The sequence below is a fragment of the Neodiprion lecontei genome, chromosome 4, assembly GCF_021901455.1.
Source record: "Neodiprion lecontei isolate iyNeoLeco1 chromosome 4, iyNeoLeco1.1, whole genome shotgun sequence".
In the NCBI taxonomy this organism is placed as follows: Eukaryota; Metazoa; Arthropoda; class Insecta; order Hymenoptera; family Diprionidae; genus Neodiprion; species Neodiprion lecontei.
In genome coordinates this window covers 39,460,027-39,481,488 of record NC_060263.1, presented here as the reverse complement: position 1 = coordinate 39,481,488, position 21,462 = coordinate 39,460,027, and the positions used below count along the sequence as shown (strand labels likewise).

The window sequence follows — 21,462 nt, the reverse complement described above, 5'->3', positions numbered from 1 at the left end:
CAGACTGGCTAATGACAAGGTATTAAGTGCAGCTCCGTTTGGAGTTGGCTGAGCTGGCACCTACAATTTAGAAATGTAAGCTCGCAGTCCTCGTGTTAAGATAAAATATATCGTTGAAGACCTTTAATCAAGATGGGAAGGGATCAAGAATTTCTGGGGATTACATGATCCCACTTTCTTAACTAGCAAACAAACAAGTGTTGTGTACAAAGATGAAAAGTGTGAAAGTAAAATTATCACAAAATTCTGGAACATCGTAAAAGAGTGTATTCATATGTATTGTTATAATTTTTACACTCGACAGCATTGTCGTTATTTCCCCAACTCTCACTGTTGAAGGCATTGTCGTTGAATCGTTAAAAAGCTCAAATATCAGTCTTCTGTGAAGAACTAATTGCACAGTCTTACGATAAAAGCGTTAAATACTACGAAGCTGCAGCAGCTATTGGTGGGCCACTTTTTTGCACGTTCAACAAATTTTTTGGTCCAAGTTTCTGTGCAATGAGACAGCGAATGATTAAAGACGAAGTTGGGCATATTCAAATTATTAAAATTTGTAATCGAAACCCACCAATAGCTTCCATTGCTTACCTTAAAAATTCTGATGGCATCTTTCATGAAACTATGATCCATGATACTGACATGATGATTTAGATGCTCGGAGTATTTCGTATAAAGGTAACTATTACAATTAAAGTGGTTCATGAATATTTCAGGTTTCTGTACAAGTATAAGTTTGTGATTCGCTATCAGGAAACTTTGGCAATAAGCAGAATTGTCATCTTGCGAGAAATCAACTCGCAGAGCAAAGATGGTGGAGCTTAAGTGGCCGATGAGCTTCCCGAAAGAAATTAAATTTGTAGTAATATCACAGAGCTCTGTCTTTGATTCGTAATAAAGTAAGTAACAAACAATGACATCAAGTTCAAACAACCGTGCAAAGTTAGCAACTATTTATTAAAGTAAGGCAGCTTAACAAATTAAATTTTGTTAAATAACATGAATGTTTTTATAAAATTTTGCACTTAAAGCTATACAGTATGAATTTGAAGAGCTTTTGACTGCTAACATCTGGCATCTAACTTGAGTTACAGAACAACATTTGAAGTAGTGTAAAAAATGTGTCGATAGAATTCTAAGCATACTATTCAAAGCATTGAACTTTTAACTTCTGTTACCTCTTCCTTATCTACTCCTTCTTCTTTTCTCTCTGATGATAGGCTCGCAGAGTTGAAACAAAAAAATATTTATCAACAAGAAATTGGCGTGTGTATTATTACTACACTACCCATGATAAATAATGGACTCTGGTTTATTCCGATGACATCCCATATTTTTTTTTCTCATTCAATATTACCGTTGATATTAAAACGAATTTAACAATGTACTAATGAGTCTATCTTTTAATAAGCTACCTATGAGATCTCAAGCTGTGAGATACAATCTAAAATAGCAGTGACTTATATTTGATATAGAGATTAAAATTGAATTCATATTTGACGATGATCAAAACAGGGTATTCTTCAGTATTTGGATTTTGGAACTTTGAAGAATGGTAGTATGTATTATAGAGAATGACCAGCTGTATGATCGGTAAATTAATGTGAGTCGGATATAATATGTACAGCAGGATCAAGGCTTAAAGAATATGCATACGATGGTATCGATTAAAATGGTTATAGAAAAATCTTTCGGTAGATCTGTATAGAAATCGATTACCCTGAGCAAGTGCCAAGATCAGAGATCACATCACAAACAATGACCTTAAGAAAAGAGTTTGATTATGGTTCCAGTTTAGTATATCGTATCAGAAATAAAAAACGTATCGTCAGAGATATTACAACTACGTAATCCCTAATGCTTGATAAGTTTTATCGACTAAATATTACACAACTGGATACTTAATAAAAGCGTTATGATATCATTCGTTGGACTTGAAATATGTCACGCAATTGAATTTTTTTGTGAAAAAATCGATGTATGATTAGAAATTAATTAGCAGTTAAACACACAGGTGCAACACCTGATACACACGAATTTAGCAGAGCTGTTACATCCGCTTACTGCGATGCACTGTCAAAGGAAGATAAAGTGTTTCTGAGATAAATTTGATGGTATGGAACATAAAATTGTGGCAGATTGAGGAGAATCGGGTTATAGCGAAATGATTTTGAAAACGGATTAACAGGAGGATTATCGATTATTACGGATCCTGACACTGATTCTGTACAGAATTACTACGAGACACATGAAAGACTATATGGAATTTCCACCTAAAACATTCAGAGTCATACAAGAATTTGGATCCAGTGATGAACTCAATGCTGATAAATAATATTTCAACAAGGTCAGGTAAAAAATTAGTGCGCACTAGTATTTCCATACTGAACATTCTTTGGGTGGTTGATAGTAACGTCAGTTAAGGTCTTTTTAGATCGCCAAGGATAAATTGTGCGATATAATAAGCCCCCTCTATGTGGAACAGACAACTTAAGGTCAGTGATTTGGGAATTGAGTGACGTAGACAACAGATCGTGGAATATTTATAGAAATTTCCAGAACAACAATCTTCCCCCACTTTGCACTGTCCTAATGAAGGAACTGGTTATTACTGGAAGCGAGAGAACTGAAAAAAACTTAGATGATGCGTATCACGATAGAACCGGAATTATCTTGCTTTTTGAATTGTGATTTCAGCTGAGGTGACGAATTTCACTATGAGTAGGCAGACGTGCTTGAGATGTTTATACGTTATTATTCAAGTATACAACTTGACAGAGAACAATCACTGGACCCGTTTTATGATAACACACTTGCATGGATATAAGAAGCATTTTTATAATCAAAGTAAAGTAAATGAAGGAAACAATAGTTGAATCAGCACAACATTCGGTGTATCAAGGGGTTCAGATATTTTTTCAAATTAGTTCCAATCTGCAATTAATTATATAATCCTGAATTACGTATTTCTTAGATTAAATTTGATTTAGATTGTATATTTCATAATACATCAGTATTTAAAGTTTTTTTATACAAGATTCTCAGTCGAAAAATTCAGAAGTTCAATACATATGTGTATGAATAAGTATCAAGAATAATTTCATACTGATCGAGATAATCAGAACATCTTTAATAGTATCGATAACATAAATCATTTTTTTTACTGTTCGATTGAAGTGCATGCTATAAAAGTAACGATACCAATAATGTAGCTACTTTTTTTGCAGTTAGATAACGCATTCATCAGTTTCACACAGCATGTTAAAGATACCGTAATGATTAAAACGACAAATCAGAAGATGGGTGAAAAGGAGAGAATTAATAATTTTTTCACACAATTGTATCAAGCGGCTTACTGATTATTTTGATCTATGGAAAAGAGTCAATTTCACCACCGTACAAATACCTTGAGGAAATTTAAAATACGTGATTTTTATTCTACTCCGTTTGGACTTTAGGCAACTGTGTGAACCATCATAGGAACAATTAATGAAACTAAACAGACAAGTCACCTGATTTTAATGGTGATCAAGTCTCGAGACACCTTCGTTTCTTCCAAGATTTCAAAAATCATTTGCAATTATTAGTTAAGATTGGGTTTGACCTGGTCCTGTATAAACGATATAATGTTTCATATTCATTATTATCAACTTCGGCAGTATTACATAATGGCAAGATTGTATATCATCAGACATAGGTCATGCACTCACAGTTACGCAGATGAAGAGATCGAAGATCAATGTTAGAATCAGAATTCGGCCTCTGAGAAGAGTTTGGGCAGCTTTGTTTACTGTTGTTAATTCAATTTTGTTCAACATGATTTACAATGGTATCAATAATTGTTTCCAGTAAAGCATTGTAGCGTGTTTAATCCTATGATGATAAATTTAACGAACACCCTGCGTACTGCGAATGTAATCTAATAGTTACTAAAGGTTACATAAATCAACGTTCGTCAATCCCGCGTTATCAATAATTGAACATAAATACATTACGTCCGACAGTTGTTCTCTTTTTCTCTCTAAACTCTGATGTGGCAATTTAAAGAGATTAGCTTTAGTAAAGATACCTCCCCACTCCATTCAAAGAAATGCATATATTGAACATCGCTCATCATTGGGTTACTTGTTCGGTCCTAACGTAACGTCGAACTTCTAGTCCGTCATGGCCACCACAAAATTCAAAGAGGCTTCTCCCTACGTTCAGCCCACACCGACGCCGCCACCAGAGGACTATCTGTACAAGATGTAAGTAATACGTTTACACTGCACTCGAGTCTTGTATGAGACTTTCATAATGTTTGAAATAATAAATGACAAATAGGAATCGCAACTTGTTCTCTTCGATATTGGAATTTTTCTATTTCATCTTTAAGACAAGCAATGGAATGCTTCAATTTCGACTGTGGCATTACTGGTGGACACAGTTCTTAGAATTAGATGATTAATATACTATCTTGTCTAAGTGCTTATTTTATTTCTGCAGTTACGAAGACAATGTAGCCCTAAAGTCAAGCAGAACAGGTGAGAAAGTTCTGAATTTGGCTATTTTTGGACTTGGCCGTGCCGGAACCATTCATTTATCATCTTTGGCTCGCAATCCTCGTGTCAAGATCACCTATGTTGTCGACGATGTCGAATCTAAATGGGCAGCTTTGAAGGAGTTCTGGGGACTTAATGACGCCACTTTCCTGAACAGTAAACAGTCCAGCGCTGTGTTCAAGGATCCCAAGTAATACATTATAATCAATTGACTTGGCATTCAATTTGAGAAGACCGTCTTGCTGAACATTTTTGTTTCTTTTCTTAGAGTTGACGTTGTTGTCGTCGCTTCTCCAACCTTCACTCATGAGGATATTGTGGTTGAATCTTTGAAAGCTAAGAAGGCTGTCTTCTGCGAAAAACCCATAGCCGAGTCCCGTGAAAATAGTGTCAAGTGCTATGAAACCGCCAAGGCTGTTGGAAAGCCACTCTTCTGTGCTTTCAACAGGCGTTTCGACCCAAGCTACAGCGCAGTGAGGCAGCGGGTGCAAAAAGGCGAAGTCGGTCATGTTCAAACCATCAAAGTTTGCTCCCGGGACTCTCCGCTACCTTCTATCGAGTACCTGAGAACTTCAGGCGGTATCTTCCACGACTGTATGGTGCATGACATCGATATGATGACTTGGATCATTGGAGAATACCCCATTAAAGTAATTATTTGAAATCCTCAATCAAGTGTTCTAGCTGTAACGATTTCATAAACATTTCAGGTTGCCGTACAAGCACACACTCACATTCCTGAAATCAAAGCTTTGGACGATCACGACACTGTCGCCGCTACCCTCTACTTCCCCTCGGGAACTTTGGGAATAGTTGATTTGTCCCGAAACTGCAATTATGGTTACGATCAGCGATTGGAAGTTTTTGGTCCCAAGGGAATGCTCACTGCCACCAACGAGCAGCCGATTCATTGTGTCGAGACTCAGTACGGATTAAATGGACTCACCACTGCACCGATTTGGTACAGCTTCCCTAGTCGTTACCGTAATGCTTATCAAACGGAAATGGAGCACTTCCTAGACATCGTTCACGGAAAGGCACAGTCAATTGTTGACTACAGAGAAACTCTGGCAGTCAGTAAGATTGCAACAGCTTGTGAGGAGTCTGCTCGCAGCGGAAAAATGGTCGAGATTAAATGGGGAGCGGACGAACTCCCTAAGAGAAATTAGTTTTGTAAAAATTTACTTTTTCACCAATAATAAACTGTCTGAGTATATATCGTCACAGTTACGAATTAGTAATACCGATTGTGCTGCATGTGTGGGAATCGTAATCTCGACGAAATTAGTAAAAATACCACAATGAAATTACATTTGCTTGAATTTATTGCTTTTCCAATCATGTTTCCAACAATGAACCAGTAGATAAATATAATGTATTTACACTAGTTTATTTCTATTGCAATTAGGTATGAATATTTTGGAAGCAGTGTGTACACGTCAAGTACACATTGTGCAAGTGTTCATCATTTTTTACAGAATCGAAGAATATTGTAAAAATATTTTTCTCATAAATCGATTTTGAGCTTTGAACGGTCGTGTTATTCTTTGCAGTCTGATCATCTTTAACTAAGGGCATTATCAAATCGTGTCCGAATGTGATGCTCTCTGAAAATTCATCTGATTATATAGTTTTCAAGTTTTTAAAATACTTCGTGCGTATTTTTAGCATTCAGAATAACATTGATTCACATGTCTCAATCAGAGCCAAACAAATTTAACTCTTCAGACAGTAAATTTGTCACACAAAACTTGGCAATTTGTATCTACATATACGAAAGGTTAACTGATTCAACCTTTTTTTGTCAGTTACGGCGCTGGTTTAAAATAAGGGTAAAATGAACTCACACTTGAAATTGATAAAGGTGTGAGCAAAGAAATACAGATTTGTCAGGAACTTTCTATCCAGGGATGAACTGTATAATCCTACGGATTTCATGAAACAGTAATTGATGTGCGTTGAATAAGGTACCCTTTTTTTTTCTTTTCTCTTGTATTGAAGTCTTTCCTCTTCTACTTGTCGTAAGTCACGAATTTAGTGTAGGCTCAGCTAAATGTGATTACATTGTTCAGTCGTATGATTAAGAGGCTTATCAATGGGTAGCGGCCAACATTTACGAAAAAATACATGACACTTTCGAAAGCTGCAGTACGTAGCATATACTTAAACTTTATATTAACTATTTTTTACTTATTTATTCGTCGTTCCATACGACATAAAACGAAAAGAATCAAGTCAACCAGTACAAATCATCACATAATTGTCTCAGACCTGTGGCACTGAATAATTCATTTGATATTATGCCACAACTTTCTTTTTATTAACATGCTGATGACACACATTGTACTGACTATCAAGAGAAGGATTCTTTTCACTAGTATTCTGTATTGTTCCTCGAAATATTTAATAACCTCCTTATTATTAGAATTTCAATGATTTAGCAAACAGCGCAGCTGTAGCTTGAGCCTTGTCTCCGTTAAATCGACGCAATTCTGAAATTACCTGCGCGCGAGTAAAACCTAAGGCTTCAATTTCTTTTACTGTACCATCTGTGAAGGGGTCATGTGGAAGAACGGTTGTTTCTAAAGTTGTTGTCGTGCTCGACGACATCGATGGTGTGACATTCATTGGACTATTACTTGCGCTTGGCCCGTCTGAAAAGCAAATCAGGCAACCATGATAACCGGAACTTAACAGTTAGAAAACGTGAAAGTAAACACATGTTTATCAAGAGCATTTCTGATATTTCAGAAGCTGTCCAGGCAAGCAGGAAAGGAATATCAAAAAGAGGTGATTTTAATCACTTGATAAGCCGCAACGCTATCAAGCACTTCAGTGTAACTTTGCTGATTATTATATGAAATAATAGATATAAAATGATAACGTACATCGACAAGATTAGAATATTTTCTGTATGCCGTAAATTTTTAGGGAATGGGATTTAGGAAGTTGGGGAAGCCCGGACAGATACATACTTACCCTGCTGCTTTTGCTTTTTAGCATCCTTTGAACTATCTTCTAATGCTCTTTGCAAATCTCTGTCGTCTAAGGATTCATCACTATTTCCACTCAGCCTTGCACATTCTGGTAGTTCGCCTGTATAAATGTTGAACAGAACAATATGAGGTTTGACGTGCCATCAGTGTCTATGTTAAAAAAACCATTATTGAGTATGTTCCTTACTCACCCTCGGTTAAAAATGGAGTTTCAGTTCCAGTTGTACCAATGTTTAGTATGTTTTTTTTCAGGTCTATGCAACACTGATGTCTTTTAAGCATGTCAAGACCAAGTAGCATGTCCATTGGCTGTTCTTCAAGAACACTGAAAGAAGTCGTTAGGTGATCTTGACCTATCTGTATCTGTACCATATGGATACGGCCAATGATTTTTTGCACTCCGACACCTTTTGCCACACCTGCCCACCTCGAATCTACCAGACGCATTATGTGACAACGTTCTGCACATGCGGCAGACATAATTGTAGTTTGAGCACCTGTTTGTAGAATGGAATTGATAGACAATGAGAATTATCGTGAGATGCAGTTTTAGAGTTGGTAAAATTTCTTGTCATGCATTTCTGAGAGCAAACTGGGTTGGATAGTCAGATAAAGCCGAGTTCTATTATTAAACTGTTTATGTGTCGAGCGAAAGTTATTCGGTCACCCTTGGATTCTGCAACGTTTAAATTTAGCAAGCCTGTGAATAAACCTGACCTTCAACTTGGATAGCTATCGATAATATTTCGACTGGTATAGCAATTACCTGAATCAATAAACGCTTTCACCGGAAAACCGTTTACTTTACAATTGATGTAGAGCATAACTACAGTTCCAAATGTTTCGGGATTATATTCCATCGCTGCCTCCATGTTTGCCTCAATATTTTTCTGTCTTATCTCTTCAGCTATAAGTCTTTGCGTTTCTGTATCAAAAGGATCTGCGTTCATCATTCTTACACGCTGAACTTGGCGTTCTTCGCGCGACTTAATTTGTTCCTTTAAAACATTCGAAAACCTTTCTGCAATAAAATTTCGATATAAAATTAAATTCAACGATATTCAGTAAAGTATATTTGTTTCTACTATTTCCAATTGGTTTAAGTTTAAAACCTGAGCTGAAATTCTTACCAATATTCCCGGACAGCAAGGCATCTGCTAGCCTGGGATTATTTTGTTTAAGTAAAGCTAGCTGATCTGGATTAGCGAGGAACATGTCTCTTATCATAACAGGGTCATCCTCGCTACGTGAATTTTGAGGTCTCTGCGGTGCTGCAGCACCGCTCGAACTTGGCGCGGATCTACCGGATGATCCAGGTATCCTAATCGCGCTGAAGTCCAACGTAGGTACAGCTAAATTTGCGAATCTTAGAATTAAACAGCCTCTGATCAACTACGGTGAATGTAAAGAATTTTAATTATTGATAATTAAAATTGATAATAAAACATTCAAGCTCAATTTGTGTTCATTGAACAAAGTTTATCAAAGTATAAGAATAATATGAAAATAAATATTTTTGCTCAATTTACATGAGATATCTTGTGCAAAATAATCAACAAGTTGTTTATTTTGTGCAAATGAAAAAGAGAGTGGAAAACAAAAATAGCAACAGTGACAAGCATATTATGGGTATACATAGAACGTTGCTGCGGCATTACATAAAAATATGAAGTTTTTCTTGATGTATAAATAGAATTCATCAACAAAGCAATCATTGATCAGCAAAAATTGCATATATAAAATTGCAATGAACTGAATCACAAGACCAAAGATTAAATGAAAAATCAATTATGTTGTCGTTGAGATTGAAATTTTGGTAAAATTATTCTTCTTTTGCCCTCTTTAAATACTCGTTGTAAACATTCTCCCGTCAACGTGACGTAAACAACTAGTGTGCACTTCAGTAAATTGACTGAATGGAGTGTAGTATAATAAAGTAGGAACGGATAAATTTGAATGCCTTGAAAAATTTTGATGAGGGAAAAAAATGCGGAGAAATGGAACAGTGTGGAGAAAATTTGGTGTTCAAGTAAAATTTTGTGCCGAATTTTGGTAATTAGTGAGAACTCCAACCTCCATCGAACGTCTGTAAACTGAGTCCAGAACCGCTCTGTTGCATGTGCTGTAAAATGACCACATCCCCGTCTTTGATTCCATGTTCCTTTAGAGGTTTCTTGTCGTCCATCAACGGACGGCCGTTAAATGCAATAACGATTTCATGGGCCGGAAACCCACTTTCGATTTCGCAAAACGCCTTGAAATTTTCGAGCTCCAGCTCCTCGCTGACATCGAGTACAAAGATGTCATCGCTTAACGTGGTCACAGTCACTTTCATGATACGATTATTTTTCACTAAAAGCTCTGGCTTTTATTTGTACCGAATAAAATTTCTCCGCGTAAGGTTAGTTGGAGATATTGTAAAAAAATAATTTCTTTCCGCACCAGTCGGACGATCAACACTTTTCTTTGGGGATGTAAACAATCCAGCTCAGCAAAAATATTCCTCGTCTCCGAGGTATGGCGTGAAGGCACGAACAAAACAGCCGCCGCATTTCGCATCGATTATCGCTTCAGGTCGACTCGCTCATATCGAACGACTGCTGTTTTAACCAGTCTTAACTCACCGCGTAATATCGATTTTCATTCGAAATGCGAAGTATGGGCTGCAAGATGAAAACATATTTTACGTTTATGGAAGAGTTTAATTAAAGACACCTGGGAGTATTTTCTTGACCAATACTCTGTGGGTAAGTAGGCCTGAGTGGGTTTGGGACCATAAAAAGCCGTGATAACAATCCCGTAGCTTCTTTATCGGCGGAAGCCGTTCAAACCTATGAGTGTTCGGTCGACGACATTAATCAAACATTTGCAAAGGTCCTTCTTTTTGAAAAACTTGGACTATTCAGAAAATTTTTATGAAATATCGACCATCCCATACACAGTGACGATGTAATTTTTTTTAGATGAACTAATCGCTACAGATTTTAAGTCACCCAGTCGGATTGACGGGTCTAAGCTGGTTATGCAACAATGTTCGGTAATTTCTTATGATTGAATTTCTACAAGAGGCTGTGTAGACTAGTCGATAATTGCAGAAAACTGTTGCACTCGTATACAGATGGATCGATGATCAAATTATGAATATAAAAATTGTAAAATACCGTAACGTTCTATACCGCAAACACATAAGAAGTCATAAGTTATAATTCACTAGTGAAGTCGCAGATCTGGGACGGAAATTACCTAAAATTCATCAAAGAAATGGTCTGCATAATTATTTTCGTACCGTATTCTTTCGGGTGTAATAGTAGAAGCTGTCGCCTAACTGTACGTATTTGCATCCGATATTCATGTGGGATATTTCAACCGACTTAGCTCATATTCAGGAGAGTGCTGAATATTTTATTATTAACACCGTGACATGGGATAGATCCGGCTCAGAGAACACCCATGTAAAACGGTAGTGGAAAATTCTGCACGATCATTGGATCTATCTATCTATCATTCCGGGAGGATAACAAAATGCGATGGTAAATCGATTTGCCATTTGGCCCGGGTGCGTCGGAGCGTGCAGTGTTTAGGGTTCGCGCCCCCCGTTGGGCCCCGTAGCACCCCCATCGAGCAGACGTATGTACTTGGGATTCGGGTACATCCCCCATGTAGAGGCAACCCACGAACCGGAAGTCGGAATGCACACATTGATATGCGAGGACAGACAGTGACCGGATGCACAAGTATACATTAGACAGGTGCGGGTTACAGGAAAATATGCGTAATGGCAAAACAACGATTGATGTATAGTATATAATATAATATAGACGAAGTAAAGCGGGACAGAAATAAAGTAAATCAACAGAAATAAACTTATCTGTAGAATGTACGTAGACCGTAGTAATTAATGCGTTAAAGGTAAACATGACGTAAACTTCTGATTATAAACAAATTAGTGAAATACATTTCCCGAGGGAGGAATCACAATAATAGACTGGGTGTGCAAAGGGCAGGTGATATAAAGAAATGTTTGAAGATTATGGGAGACGTTGCAGGAAGAATTTTGCCACATTTTTGAAGATTACTCAAGATTTTTAAAAATATTAACTGAATTTAAAATTTTTCGGCGTGAGCTTGCAGATATTGCAAGGTAATGTTAGAAGGAAGTGTATGGAGATGGTAGTGTAAACAATTTCGACAGTGATTTACCCCTCGGTGGACTTTTTTCGAGTATTCCAAAGATAGAATAGGACAGGGTTATTGATTGAAAGTATTTTCTATTTTTGAGAGGGTTGGGTAGTCAAAAACCTATACTCTTTAGTAATTTTACAACGAGGTATTTGTAACTTAAATATTTATGAAGTAATTGTATCTGAAAGCTATGAAGCTTTTCTTGAAATACAAAGATAAAAAATGAATTCATATGGAGTATCCTTCCGATTAACATAAGCCATCGTTGAGTGAAATTGAACGAAACCACATGATCTTCAACCAGTTTCAAATGATCTCAAATGAAGCGTCGACATCTAATTGTAAGCTTTTGTTTATACGGACAGTATTTTCTGTTTTGAATCATCTCCGTAGCTTGCAAATACAATAATTGATTCAATAGTTAACCTGCGATGCTCTGTCAAATATATGAAAAAAGTATGAATTTTTGCTTAGCTAATGTAAGTTCTAATCATGCTTCGTGCACGGTTTGAACGGTTTATCAGACACCTAATGACAGGCAACTTATCTACCACCCCGGTAGATCCAGACTTGAGAAATAAGAGCCGATTAGCTACGGTGCATCTCGGACCCAGCCGCACCTGGGGTTTTCACCCCAACGCCCTCGATACCCTCGGTCCCTTAGTACCCTTGAAACCCCCAACAACACGTTGTAAAGGGCTCCAGGTTTATTAAGTGTCTATTAATTTATACCTAGTAGGAGTGTACAACATCTATTTGCAATTTGACACGCTGTCATACCAGTTCGTACAGTTTTCATGATGTAGAAGAGCTGTTCGGACCTGAACTGATTAGCCTCCTTGTATTCCGCGTTCAGAAAAGTTTCGTTAAGGTATAATTATGTAAATGAATTGATATTCATTACGGATAAGTATAAGATGAAAGATGATGATATAAAAAAAAGTTAGCCTCCTTGGCGTATAGTGTGAATTTGTAATATTGTTAATCTTAATCATGTATTATTGTCTGGAGTTTTATATGGAACTCTATGCTCAACGCCAGCAAATAGACAACTGCTGCTACATTTCGTATTCCTGCGTGTTCTAAATGTAGCTTCGGTTGCCTATCTGCTGGCGTTCATTGGCAAGTTTCACAGAAAACTTTCGGGATACCGATGGGTCGGTGTAAGTTATAATGTAATAAGAGACCGAAGGCTTATTAATACGGAGGTAAATACTAGAGTAAATCTGTCAAATGTAAAGATAATATTCACCCTGGACTTTGGCGACGCGTAGCTGGTTTGTAGAACAATCGAAGCACGTGCAGACGTGAAGGATTTCTGATCCCCCGGCTCGCAGTCCCTAACTGTTTGGATGGCTCATAGCCGTATCTCTGAATCGTCGTTGTCCGAAAAACTGTCTCTACAATAGGGAGAGATTCTAATCCTTTATTTTCAGTGCGGATTACGTCTGCCATTTGCGTACAAGCACGTGATTGGCTGCCAGAAATCCGCCCAACAACGGTACGATTACCATTGCAGCAGGCGTTGCATTTAACGACTGCAAAAAGGAAAGTGAATACAAGGTGCAAATTTTATTTTTATTATTCTTTCGGGTATTCCGCTTTACTCGCACATTATAGGTTCGTGATAATTCGTTCCCACAAATCTACGAAGCCTCGATCCTCGCTCCCTGCTGGGAGTTATTCCCAACATATTTCATTTCCGATTTGATGTTTCCCCTGCAACAGACGTGTGTTCGTGTTGATATGCACGTACGTTATATCTATGCATGTATCCTAAGCCCAGCACACTCGATCGTGTATCCAGAGCGATATTTTATTCCCACTAATTACAGCAACTTAATAGCCTGGCACCCCTGGACACCCTCAGGATCCTTGCAGTTCACGAGGGCGATCGAACACATGGCAAGTTGTGATGAGGCTTTGTTTATTATTAGCTTGTCGGTGTCGTCAAAGGATGCCGGTCATTTATTACGTGTCATCCATTCGTAGGTATATCATGCACAAGATTCATAGCGCATGGATGGAAGACAGATACCTCCTTATACGGTCGAACTGAAATTGCATGTAACAGCAATTTGTTTTACCCTTGAAAATGAATTATGAAATCGGATCGATTTGTCCTAGATGGATTATCCAGGTGGTGCAGTAAATTATAGAAGTCGACGGCATAAAAGTCCGCCCTGCAGAAATTGTACAATCATAAACTATTGTTAGACGTCAACCGAATAAACTATTCATATGACACATGTGTCAAAAATTTATTCTAAACCTCATTTTGCTCTTTTTCGAATCTCAAATTTGAGCAACAAAAATACGATAACCAATTAACGAGTACCGACTTCAGGGGTGACCGATAAAAGGGCAGCACGCCGCAGTTTATATTTGCGGCAGTCAAAATCACGATTAAAATACAATTGCCAGGAAATTAGTGACACGTGAGAGACACGTGCATGTATGGCTGGTTCAACGCGGTCGGGTTAAGCACCGGGACGACATTTGGCCTCGGAACTCCAACCTGTAATTACCGCGGTATATGTGTACGTATAGTAGCACCCCAAGCCGCAGAACCTGCAGTCTGCAATCTGATCCATAACATATTTATCAGTTAATCACGTGTCTAATAACTACGGCGAAAATATTGCTGCAGCCGCTTGAATTATGGGTGTTACTAAGATCTGCTTTTACTCCATGTAAAAATGATTCATAAATCGATCAAAACGTGACAACATAAGGATGAAATGGAGTTCGTTTATTTAGTTTTCTCTATGATATTCTGCATAAAATTTTTCGAAAGAATCTTCATTGATCGAGATGAGTTTTCTGCTTTTCTTCTTTAACCCTCTGACTGTCACACACGTGTGGGCAGAAAAAAGTCGTGAGACATATGTGGGCATTTGAAAAAAAAAATGTGTTTTTACATCGATTTGACTGTATTTTGGTAAATCGTCATTTTTGAGGTGGCTGAATTATGGGATAAATTTATGAAATTATTTTCCGACACAAAAGTGACTCGAAAATCTCATTTTCGCCTGACTGAAGCTAAGAGGTAACAACTACATACCATCTTTATACATTCTCCTACGAATCTGTGCAATCAATTATCAAAATTTTGGGACTGCACTTTTGTTGAGAAAGAATATAACGTCTCTCCATTTTCATTTAAAAATGTCACACTGAGGAAAAAAAACAATCAGGTTTTTCAAATAAACGCAGCATCTGTGTGAGACGAACTCGAAAATTCGTGAAGAATTTCCCTGAACAGGTATATCCGATCTGCAATTCAGACTTTAAATGCAACTGTGATACTACGTTGTTTACGGGTAAACACAAGGTTATCGAAGCTCTGAATCGATGCCGTAAGTCGACTCATTCGTCCGTAAACAAAGTGCGTGGCGGAATAAGTCTTGGAGGAAATATTCTACGTCTATCCAGCTCTGGATGCGTCCTCTTAGCGTGACCCTTATCAGATCGATGGATAGGCGGTGCCGTGGCGGCGTGTTTCCGCGTTCCCCTGCTTCCACCCTTCGTCGGCAAGTTGAACGGAGCCGCCTCCGACACCCCCGATTGGACGAAACCGTACCGCGCAGGGATTCACCGTCAGGGAATGGCTTCCAGTCTTGAATCGAGACTCAGTATGATAGGGATAACCGAGGTGCAGTATCGTTCCCGAGGGACCCGCCTGTAACACGGTGTATCGGATATAAGCGATCCTAAACCGGCGTTGAGATCGGCGTAAAAGCATGATTGGTTTGTATTCGAAAAATAAGTGATGCAGATGAGACTTACGATGAAGTCAAAACAATAAAAAGAATAAAGAAATCTAGGCAGAGAACGGAACAAAGAGAGGGTTAAAAATATGATATCTTGTGTTTTTTTTGATGTTACTACAAAATGAAGTGTGTAGAATAAGAAGTGCGAACTGAGTGAAAATGCGCTTTTCGGTTTGTGCATTACCTGCAGCAAGAGCATCCGACTAGGTGACGAAGTGAGGAAAATCTGAGATCGGGTGTTGCAACTGCAGACAGTGGGTGTTTTGTTAATTTTTGTCACACCTGTAGCCTGGGACGAAGGTTCGGTAGACGCGTGGCCGACACGCGTCGACGTTTAAAGGATTGTTTGGAGAACCGATCGCTGACGCGTGTCGCCGACGCGTGTCTTTTTCCCCCCTTTGCGATAGCGAAGAGAGGGTGTAGAAATTCCTCCGGAGCATGTGTACCGCACACGGCAATTGAAAAATACTGTTGTTGGAATGGAGTTCTCTGGGAGATTTCAAGTCCTTGATATAGCGGCAGTGTACGAGCCGATATCGTCGTTGTTAAAATAGGACCTTCCAATAGAATGTGCGAAGAAATGTTAAGGCCGGCTCTTCTCGATCTAAACAGTCAAAATGTACCAAATATTGTCTCTGCCCTAGATTATTTCAGTAAAGAAGAAACAAAGTGGCGGAGTGAATTTTCAACGATCATGAGCCTTCGAACGCAGTTCGAAGAACGTTAATTCGAAATTCAAATCGCGATCGTTTGAACTAGCGCGTAGGTCGACTCGGGAATGTGTGAGATTGAAATCGGCGACTAGTAAGTAATAAAACGCGGCAAAATGTATTCCATTGACAACCTCGATCTGGACATGATGAACAGACAATACATGTACGAAGCTCACAGCTTCCTTGGTAATCCTGCGATACCCTCGTTGCCGCCGCACTGCGGACCTCCAACGACGGCGAGCCTGCTCCCGATTCCTCCCCAGATGCCTTCACATCCACCTGGAAGCACGGGTAGCACGAGTGGCAGCGATTTGTATCTGTACGACGAAAACAGCAGCGACAACGAGAGCGCGTATAGCAGTGACCAGGAGAATCACACTAGAGAGTCAGTAAATACATAATTATGTACCTACTTACATTTCAATTTTTTTTTTAATAATCACAATATACATATACGTCATTAGATTTTTTTATCGCATACTACAAATTTTTTTTTTTAATAATAAGTAATCATAATAACAATAATAATATCGAATTGTGTAGATTTTTAATTCGTTTCAAAATATCGCGAACGCATTCCTTTGCATCCTTTTTTTTTTTGTTTAAATACCCGCGTAAGTGAACATACGGTGAGTACGCTTGGATAAACTGGTCTATTTATCACCTCTTATCGCAAGCTGTTCAAACGAGCCCAGAGCTCCTCAATTGCCGAGTCTATTTCGTTGAGAGGGTGAAGTCTGTCCATGTTTGTCAAATTTCGATACGCTGATACTCGACAGTCCATTAAAGCATCATTATGATTGCCGTGAGACTTCGCAATGCATGAAAATGGAAAAAAGTCATTGACGCTTCAGTTACTGGATTCAAATCTGTTGTAGCATCCTCGGCGTACAAAGTGCGTGCAGTTCTTGAACAATAAATCGGGAATGAAAATGTGGTGTTGCAACATCTGGTGGCAAAGAAATGGATTGCTTCAACCTTGCCATATTTAATTTTAAAAGATGTCTCGCGTTTCATTTCTTGCGGTATATTAATTCCATGTGAAAAAACTGAAGCCTCTCAGCTTGCACTGAGTTGTCTCTACTTTTCTACTTGTATATAATTGACCTAAAACATCCGCTGATAGACCAGTTCTCGACGCCATATTGTTTTACAGCCATCAATCCGCATTCTTTCCCAATTGCACAATTCGATTTACGCAAATTCGATCGTCCGATTGTCCTGCAGACGAAACGGTCGGAATCGGCGATCGGGAGGATCGTCTTCTGGCGGAAAATGTCCTCGGCAAGCGGTTCAGCAACGGCAAGCAGCTAATCTTCGAGAACGACGGCGAATGCAGAGCATAAACGACGCCTTCGAGGGTCTCAGAGCCCACATACCAACTCTGCCGTACGAAAAACGGCTCTCTAAAGTTGACACGCTGAAGCTCGCCATCGGGTACATCAATTTCCTCAACGAACTCGTCCGGGCCGATAAGGGCAACGATCCTCTCACCGGTGGAAGCTTGTCACGATGTTCCGGTCGCGACGATTCGAAGAAAATCATAGTCCGCGGTAAGTTTATCGATATAAGAATATTATGACTCCGGTAATTGCTTTGCAGATTTTCAGGCGCTATACAAAAAAGCTATACCGATAAATTTCATTCGAATTTTTTATTCACCGCAGCTTTACCTTGATAACGTGCATGCACGTTATATGTCGTAATTTTCTAGCTCTTTCTTCAATAGACATCAATCACGCATCGTATAGTATAAATCACGATGTTCATTGTGGGTTTTGACACTCGGAGAGGTGGCAAACATGGAACCTCTAGTTATGCATAATTGTCAAATATCCATAAGGCCCCCCGTGAAACGTTCCTAGTTCGGAGCGGTGTTTGTATTTCCGGTCTGTAATTGTCGCAATACTGCTCGTTTATCATAATCACGCGTACCACCGTCCCTCTTCACCTATCCGCTGTGTACCGTTGCACCCTCGGACAGGTGTGCGACGTCGTTGTCTGTCATCCCTTCTGCCTCATTACGAAATTCAAACAAGAAAGAAAAATAAAATAGTAACAAGTTTTAATTGTCCTACACACCCTCATTTGATTGTATGTAAGCTTGAATGTAAACAGTAGCATTCCCATCGCAAATGAATTAGGTATAGTTCGTCTTCGCATGGGTTTTCTAGTTTATATAATTAGCTGATCATCAAACCGATTGTAATGCCAATTGAAACATAGATAGAAGTCGAAAAAATTGCACATGAGCTGCGACTTCAACAATGGAATCTATGTTTTTGTTTCGTGGTGTGGATGTCCAGTTTAGATTTTCCAAATTTTAACTTGCAAATGATTAGTTAATGTACGTATATACGCATGGCAATGAGATGTATGCACACTTGGGGACAATGAATCTGAAACGGCTAATTTTTTACACTAGACAGTTATGTTGTCAACACAGAGAAACCTACAGCGCCACAGTCGGCCGAGCGCGAAACAAACTCAATCTCGATAAACGTAGAATAACCTATGCCCGTCGAATCTAACCTTAGAATTTCACAGGGATAATGACTTCATAATGACTTGTTATATTGACACGTATTCTAAGGTTAGATTCAACTATCATCGGTTATGTTACGTTTATTGAGATTGAGTTTGTTTCGCGCTCGGCCGACCGTGGCGCTGTAGGTTTCTCAGTGTAGCCAACATAACTTTCTAGTGTAAAAAATTAACCATTTCAGATTCATTGTCCCCAAGTGTACATTGTATACATCGATGCAGTTATTCATTTCAGTGTTTCATGGAACGAGACTTGTTTCAGGTAGCGGTGGTAACCCATTTCTCTCCCACTCACTATCATGGTCCAGAAAATCTGACATTTCACCAAATGGTACGATGTACGCGAAAGTCTGGACGCCGGAAGATCCTCGAGCTAACAAGAGCGTTGGGGGCGTCGGACACGGTGGTGGGAACACCTTCGTTGAGTGAAATCGTCGAAAATAGCGTCGTTCGACCTCTCCGGGCGTAAATCGAGACGTCTTTAGATATGCAGAGGACAAGAAGTCGAAAGGTAAAAAGAAACTTTTGCTTTCGCGGGTTTTGCGAAAATCAATGCGAAAGGGATATGTACCAGAGATTTTCAAATAGTGATATTACCCGAATGTAGGTGAGACATAATCCAAAGATTAACATAATAAAAATCGAGAGTGGTTTTTGAACCGCAAGTGTTCGGAACACGCCGTATAAAAACATTGTCGGTGTTGGGATGTGAGGAATAAAACACCGCGGGTAAATATATCATGTTATAGTTTAATCGAAAAATATTGAATTTTTAAGGAATTACGTGTGAATGATTTTGCCATTCAAATCTGATGCAATTTTGAGAATGAACTAATACGTTGCGGAGCATTATAAATCGATCTAGTCAAAATGTTATTTAGTGTTTAAGTTTAACTGTATATTATCTAGTCGTAAATCGTATATTAGCGATAGATATTTGTGGATAATAGTCGACTTTTACACTCCTATAATAAATGATTTTTTTCGGAATAATATACATACCATATAAACGTAAATATATAGTTCGCAGTTTCTCAGTTACGCGGGTTTAAATAACCAAAACTATATTCAATCATTCCGGCAAGTGACTTGGAACATGAGAAATGAGAAATAAAATTATTAATTTATATTAAAAAACAAAATGTGGTTTGGTTATTATTATTTTCAAATCTTCAATTATATATAACGTTATAAAAATGTTCTCGATCAATTGATTGCTTGATCAACTGTCTGATGGTTGTAAATTATGTAAACTATATTACAGGAGATACTTTTTAAATTTTTTCCTCGTCAACAGGGGCGAGATAAAATTGTTATGGCTTAGGTAAGATTTAGTCATAACATGTACTATATGACAATTGGTTGAAACGGAGGTTACACTCAATCCTCGTACGTATTAGAATCAACGTGAAGAAGAAAGCTCAAAAACGCGATTAACTATACATATCGACTGTCTCAAATAGCCACTATATGGTTATTTGATATACCGTGTGACCTATTGTATATTTAACCTGTATTATACGTGTATACTAATTCTAGTCAATCGTTTTTAAGCAGCGGTACCTACTTATACATACATGTATAAACATATAAATAGAAGATTGAAAAAACAAACCAAAATAAAAATAATCTTATAATCACGACGAGTTATAATTTATATCATCGTCCAATAATTAACAAAATTGACGCAAAGAATGAAGGAACATTGCACGGTATTATTTACACAATGAAAATCTTTTCACGTAATGTATTTTCAATTGAATGAAAAACAGGGAATGTAGTAGTTTAATTCGTGAATATTGAACGGTCAGTGGCAAGTTTTGGAATTCGAAAAATACGGTTGCACCGCGTTTTTTGAGCTGATTTTAATTTTGTTAATGCAACTAACGTGCGATGAGAACATTACTGGATGATTAGACACGTACAATAGTCATGGGGAAATATCAGGGACACTGACATATCCAAGCAGCGACGATCCTTAGGCTTTAGTACTTTCTAGAGCATTTCGCCCTGGGAAAGACAAGATGGCCGAACACCTGTTCGATCCCAACAGATACTGTACCAAATTTATAACAAAGTTGGATTGTGTTGGTGTGGGCGGTACGTCGATACCGCGGCGTCGCGACGCTACAGAATGGCGCCGACGGCTGTGGATCTTCCCACGCCTCGCGAATATACAGGGGTGACTAGAAAGAGAAGGATCGAGGGAAAGGAAGAGTGTTCACGGATAAGAGAGACGCAGAAATTTACCGTTGAATCTTTAGACACCCGAGGTATATAATTCGGCCATACGTTGATAATTCTTACAATTGCACGCGATAATTTAGCATCAATTTCCACCAGCCGTATGAAATATTCAGTGTGAAAATTTCCAGGCTATAAACGCGGTATAGGTATACCTATACTACACGTCTTAATTATTTTCTTCCATCCGTTAAAGATCCAGGTGGGTTCAACTGTTGCAATTATAATATCAATCGGAAGTATTACAAATTGTACGCGAATTATATGTTATTATGAAATTGTTTAGTCAATCCCTGAGAAAAGCGCGTTATCTTTAGGTATTTTTTTTTAAATACGAAGGCCAGTAGTTGATATATTTATAACACTATCTGTGTGATATAGTAATGTGTATATACTTACAATAGTATATGTATATATAGGTAAGATAATCCGAGGTAGTTGATACAGGTGTTTCAAAGCACCTGCCGCG

At 38.3% G+C, this 21,462-nt stretch overlaps 3 protein-coding genes across 4 annotated transcripts; 2 read left to right on the top strand and 1 right to left on the bottom strand.

Moving 5' to 3' along the window:
* The first annotated feature begins 4,087 nt into the window (after positions 1–4,087).
* On the top strand, positions 4,088–5,851 carry LOC107221545 (inositol 2-dehydrogenase). The gene is made up of 4 exons (XM_015660566.2): positions 4,088–4,247; positions 4,486–4,731; positions 4,810–5,191; positions 5,252–5,851. The coding sequence occupies exons 1-4, from the start codon at positions 4,165–4,167 to the stop codon at positions 5,708–5,710; spliced, it is 1,170 nt and encodes a 389-aa protein (XP_015516052.1). The 5' UTR covers positions 4,088–4,164; the 3' UTR covers positions 5,711–5,851.
* On the bottom strand, positions 5,844–10,078 carry LOC107221544 (protein DDI1 homolog 2). The gene is made up of 6 exons (XM_015660565.2): positions 9,611–10,078; positions 8,668–8,889; positions 8,304–8,558; positions 7,729–8,034; positions 7,521–7,637; positions 5,844–7,195 (listed from the first exon to the last, which is right to left on the bottom strand). Exons 1-6 carry the CDS (start codon positions 9,870–9,872, stop codon positions 6,963–6,965), a joined length of 1,395 nt encoding a protein of 464 aa, XP_015516051.1. The 5' UTR covers positions 9,873–10,078; the 3' UTR covers positions 5,844–6,962.
* Positions 10,079–15,334: 5,256 nt separating this feature from the next.
* On the top strand, positions 15,335–20,389 carry LOC107221534 (pancreas transcription factor 1 subunit alpha). 2 transcript variants are annotated; one of them, XM_046737238.1, is made up of 3 exons: positions 15,335–16,590; positions 17,433–17,758; positions 19,016–20,389. In XM_046737238.1, exons 1-3 carry the CDS (start codon positions 16,319–16,321, stop codon positions 19,216–19,218), a joined length of 801 nt encoding a protein of 266 aa, XP_046593194.1. In that variant the 5' UTR covers positions 15,335–16,318; the 3' UTR covers positions 19,219–20,389. The 2 variants fall into 2 exon arrangements, with proteins under 2 accessions (XP_046593194.1, XP_015516024.1); XM_015660538.2 differs by having other exon boundaries at positions 15,339–16,590; positions 19,012–20,389.
* Positions 20,390–21,462: the final 1,073 nt, after the last annotated feature.

Coding starts and splice junctions, on each gene's coding strand:
- LOC107221545 (XM_015660566.2), top strand. CDS start 4,165: ATGGCCACCACAAAATTCAAAGAGGCTTCTCCCTACGTTCAGCCCACA. Junction 4,248..4,485: donor GAGGACTATCTGTACAAGAT/GTAAGTAATACG, acceptor TTATTTCTGCAG/TTACGAAGACAATGTAGCCC. Junction 5,192..5,251: donor TTGGAGAATACCCCATTAAA/GTAATTATTTGA, acceptor TAAACATTTCAG/GTTGCCGTACAAGCACACAC.
- LOC107221544 (XM_015660565.2), bottom strand. CDS start 9,872: ATGAAAGTGACTGTGACCACGTTAAGCGATGACATCTTTGTACTCGAT. Junction 8,559..8,667: donor CTTGCTGTCCGGGAATATTG/GTAAGAATTTCA, acceptor ATTTTATTGCAG/AAAGGTTTTCGAATGTTTTA. Junction 7,638..7,728: donor AACTCCATTTTTAACCGAGG/GTGAGTAAGGAA, acceptor ACATTTATACAG/GCGAACTACCAGAATGTGCA.
- LOC107221534 (XM_046737238.1), top strand. CDS start 16,319: ATGTATTCCATTGACAACCTCGATCTGGACATGATGAACAGACAATAC. Junction 16,591..17,432: donor CAGGAGAATCACACTAGAGA/GTCAGTAAATAC, acceptor ATTGTCCTGCAG/ACGAAACGGTCGGAATCGGC. Junction 17,759..19,015: donor GAAGAAAATCATAGTCCGCG/GTAAGTTTATCG, acceptor TGTTTCAGGTAG/CGGTGGTAACCCATTTCTCT.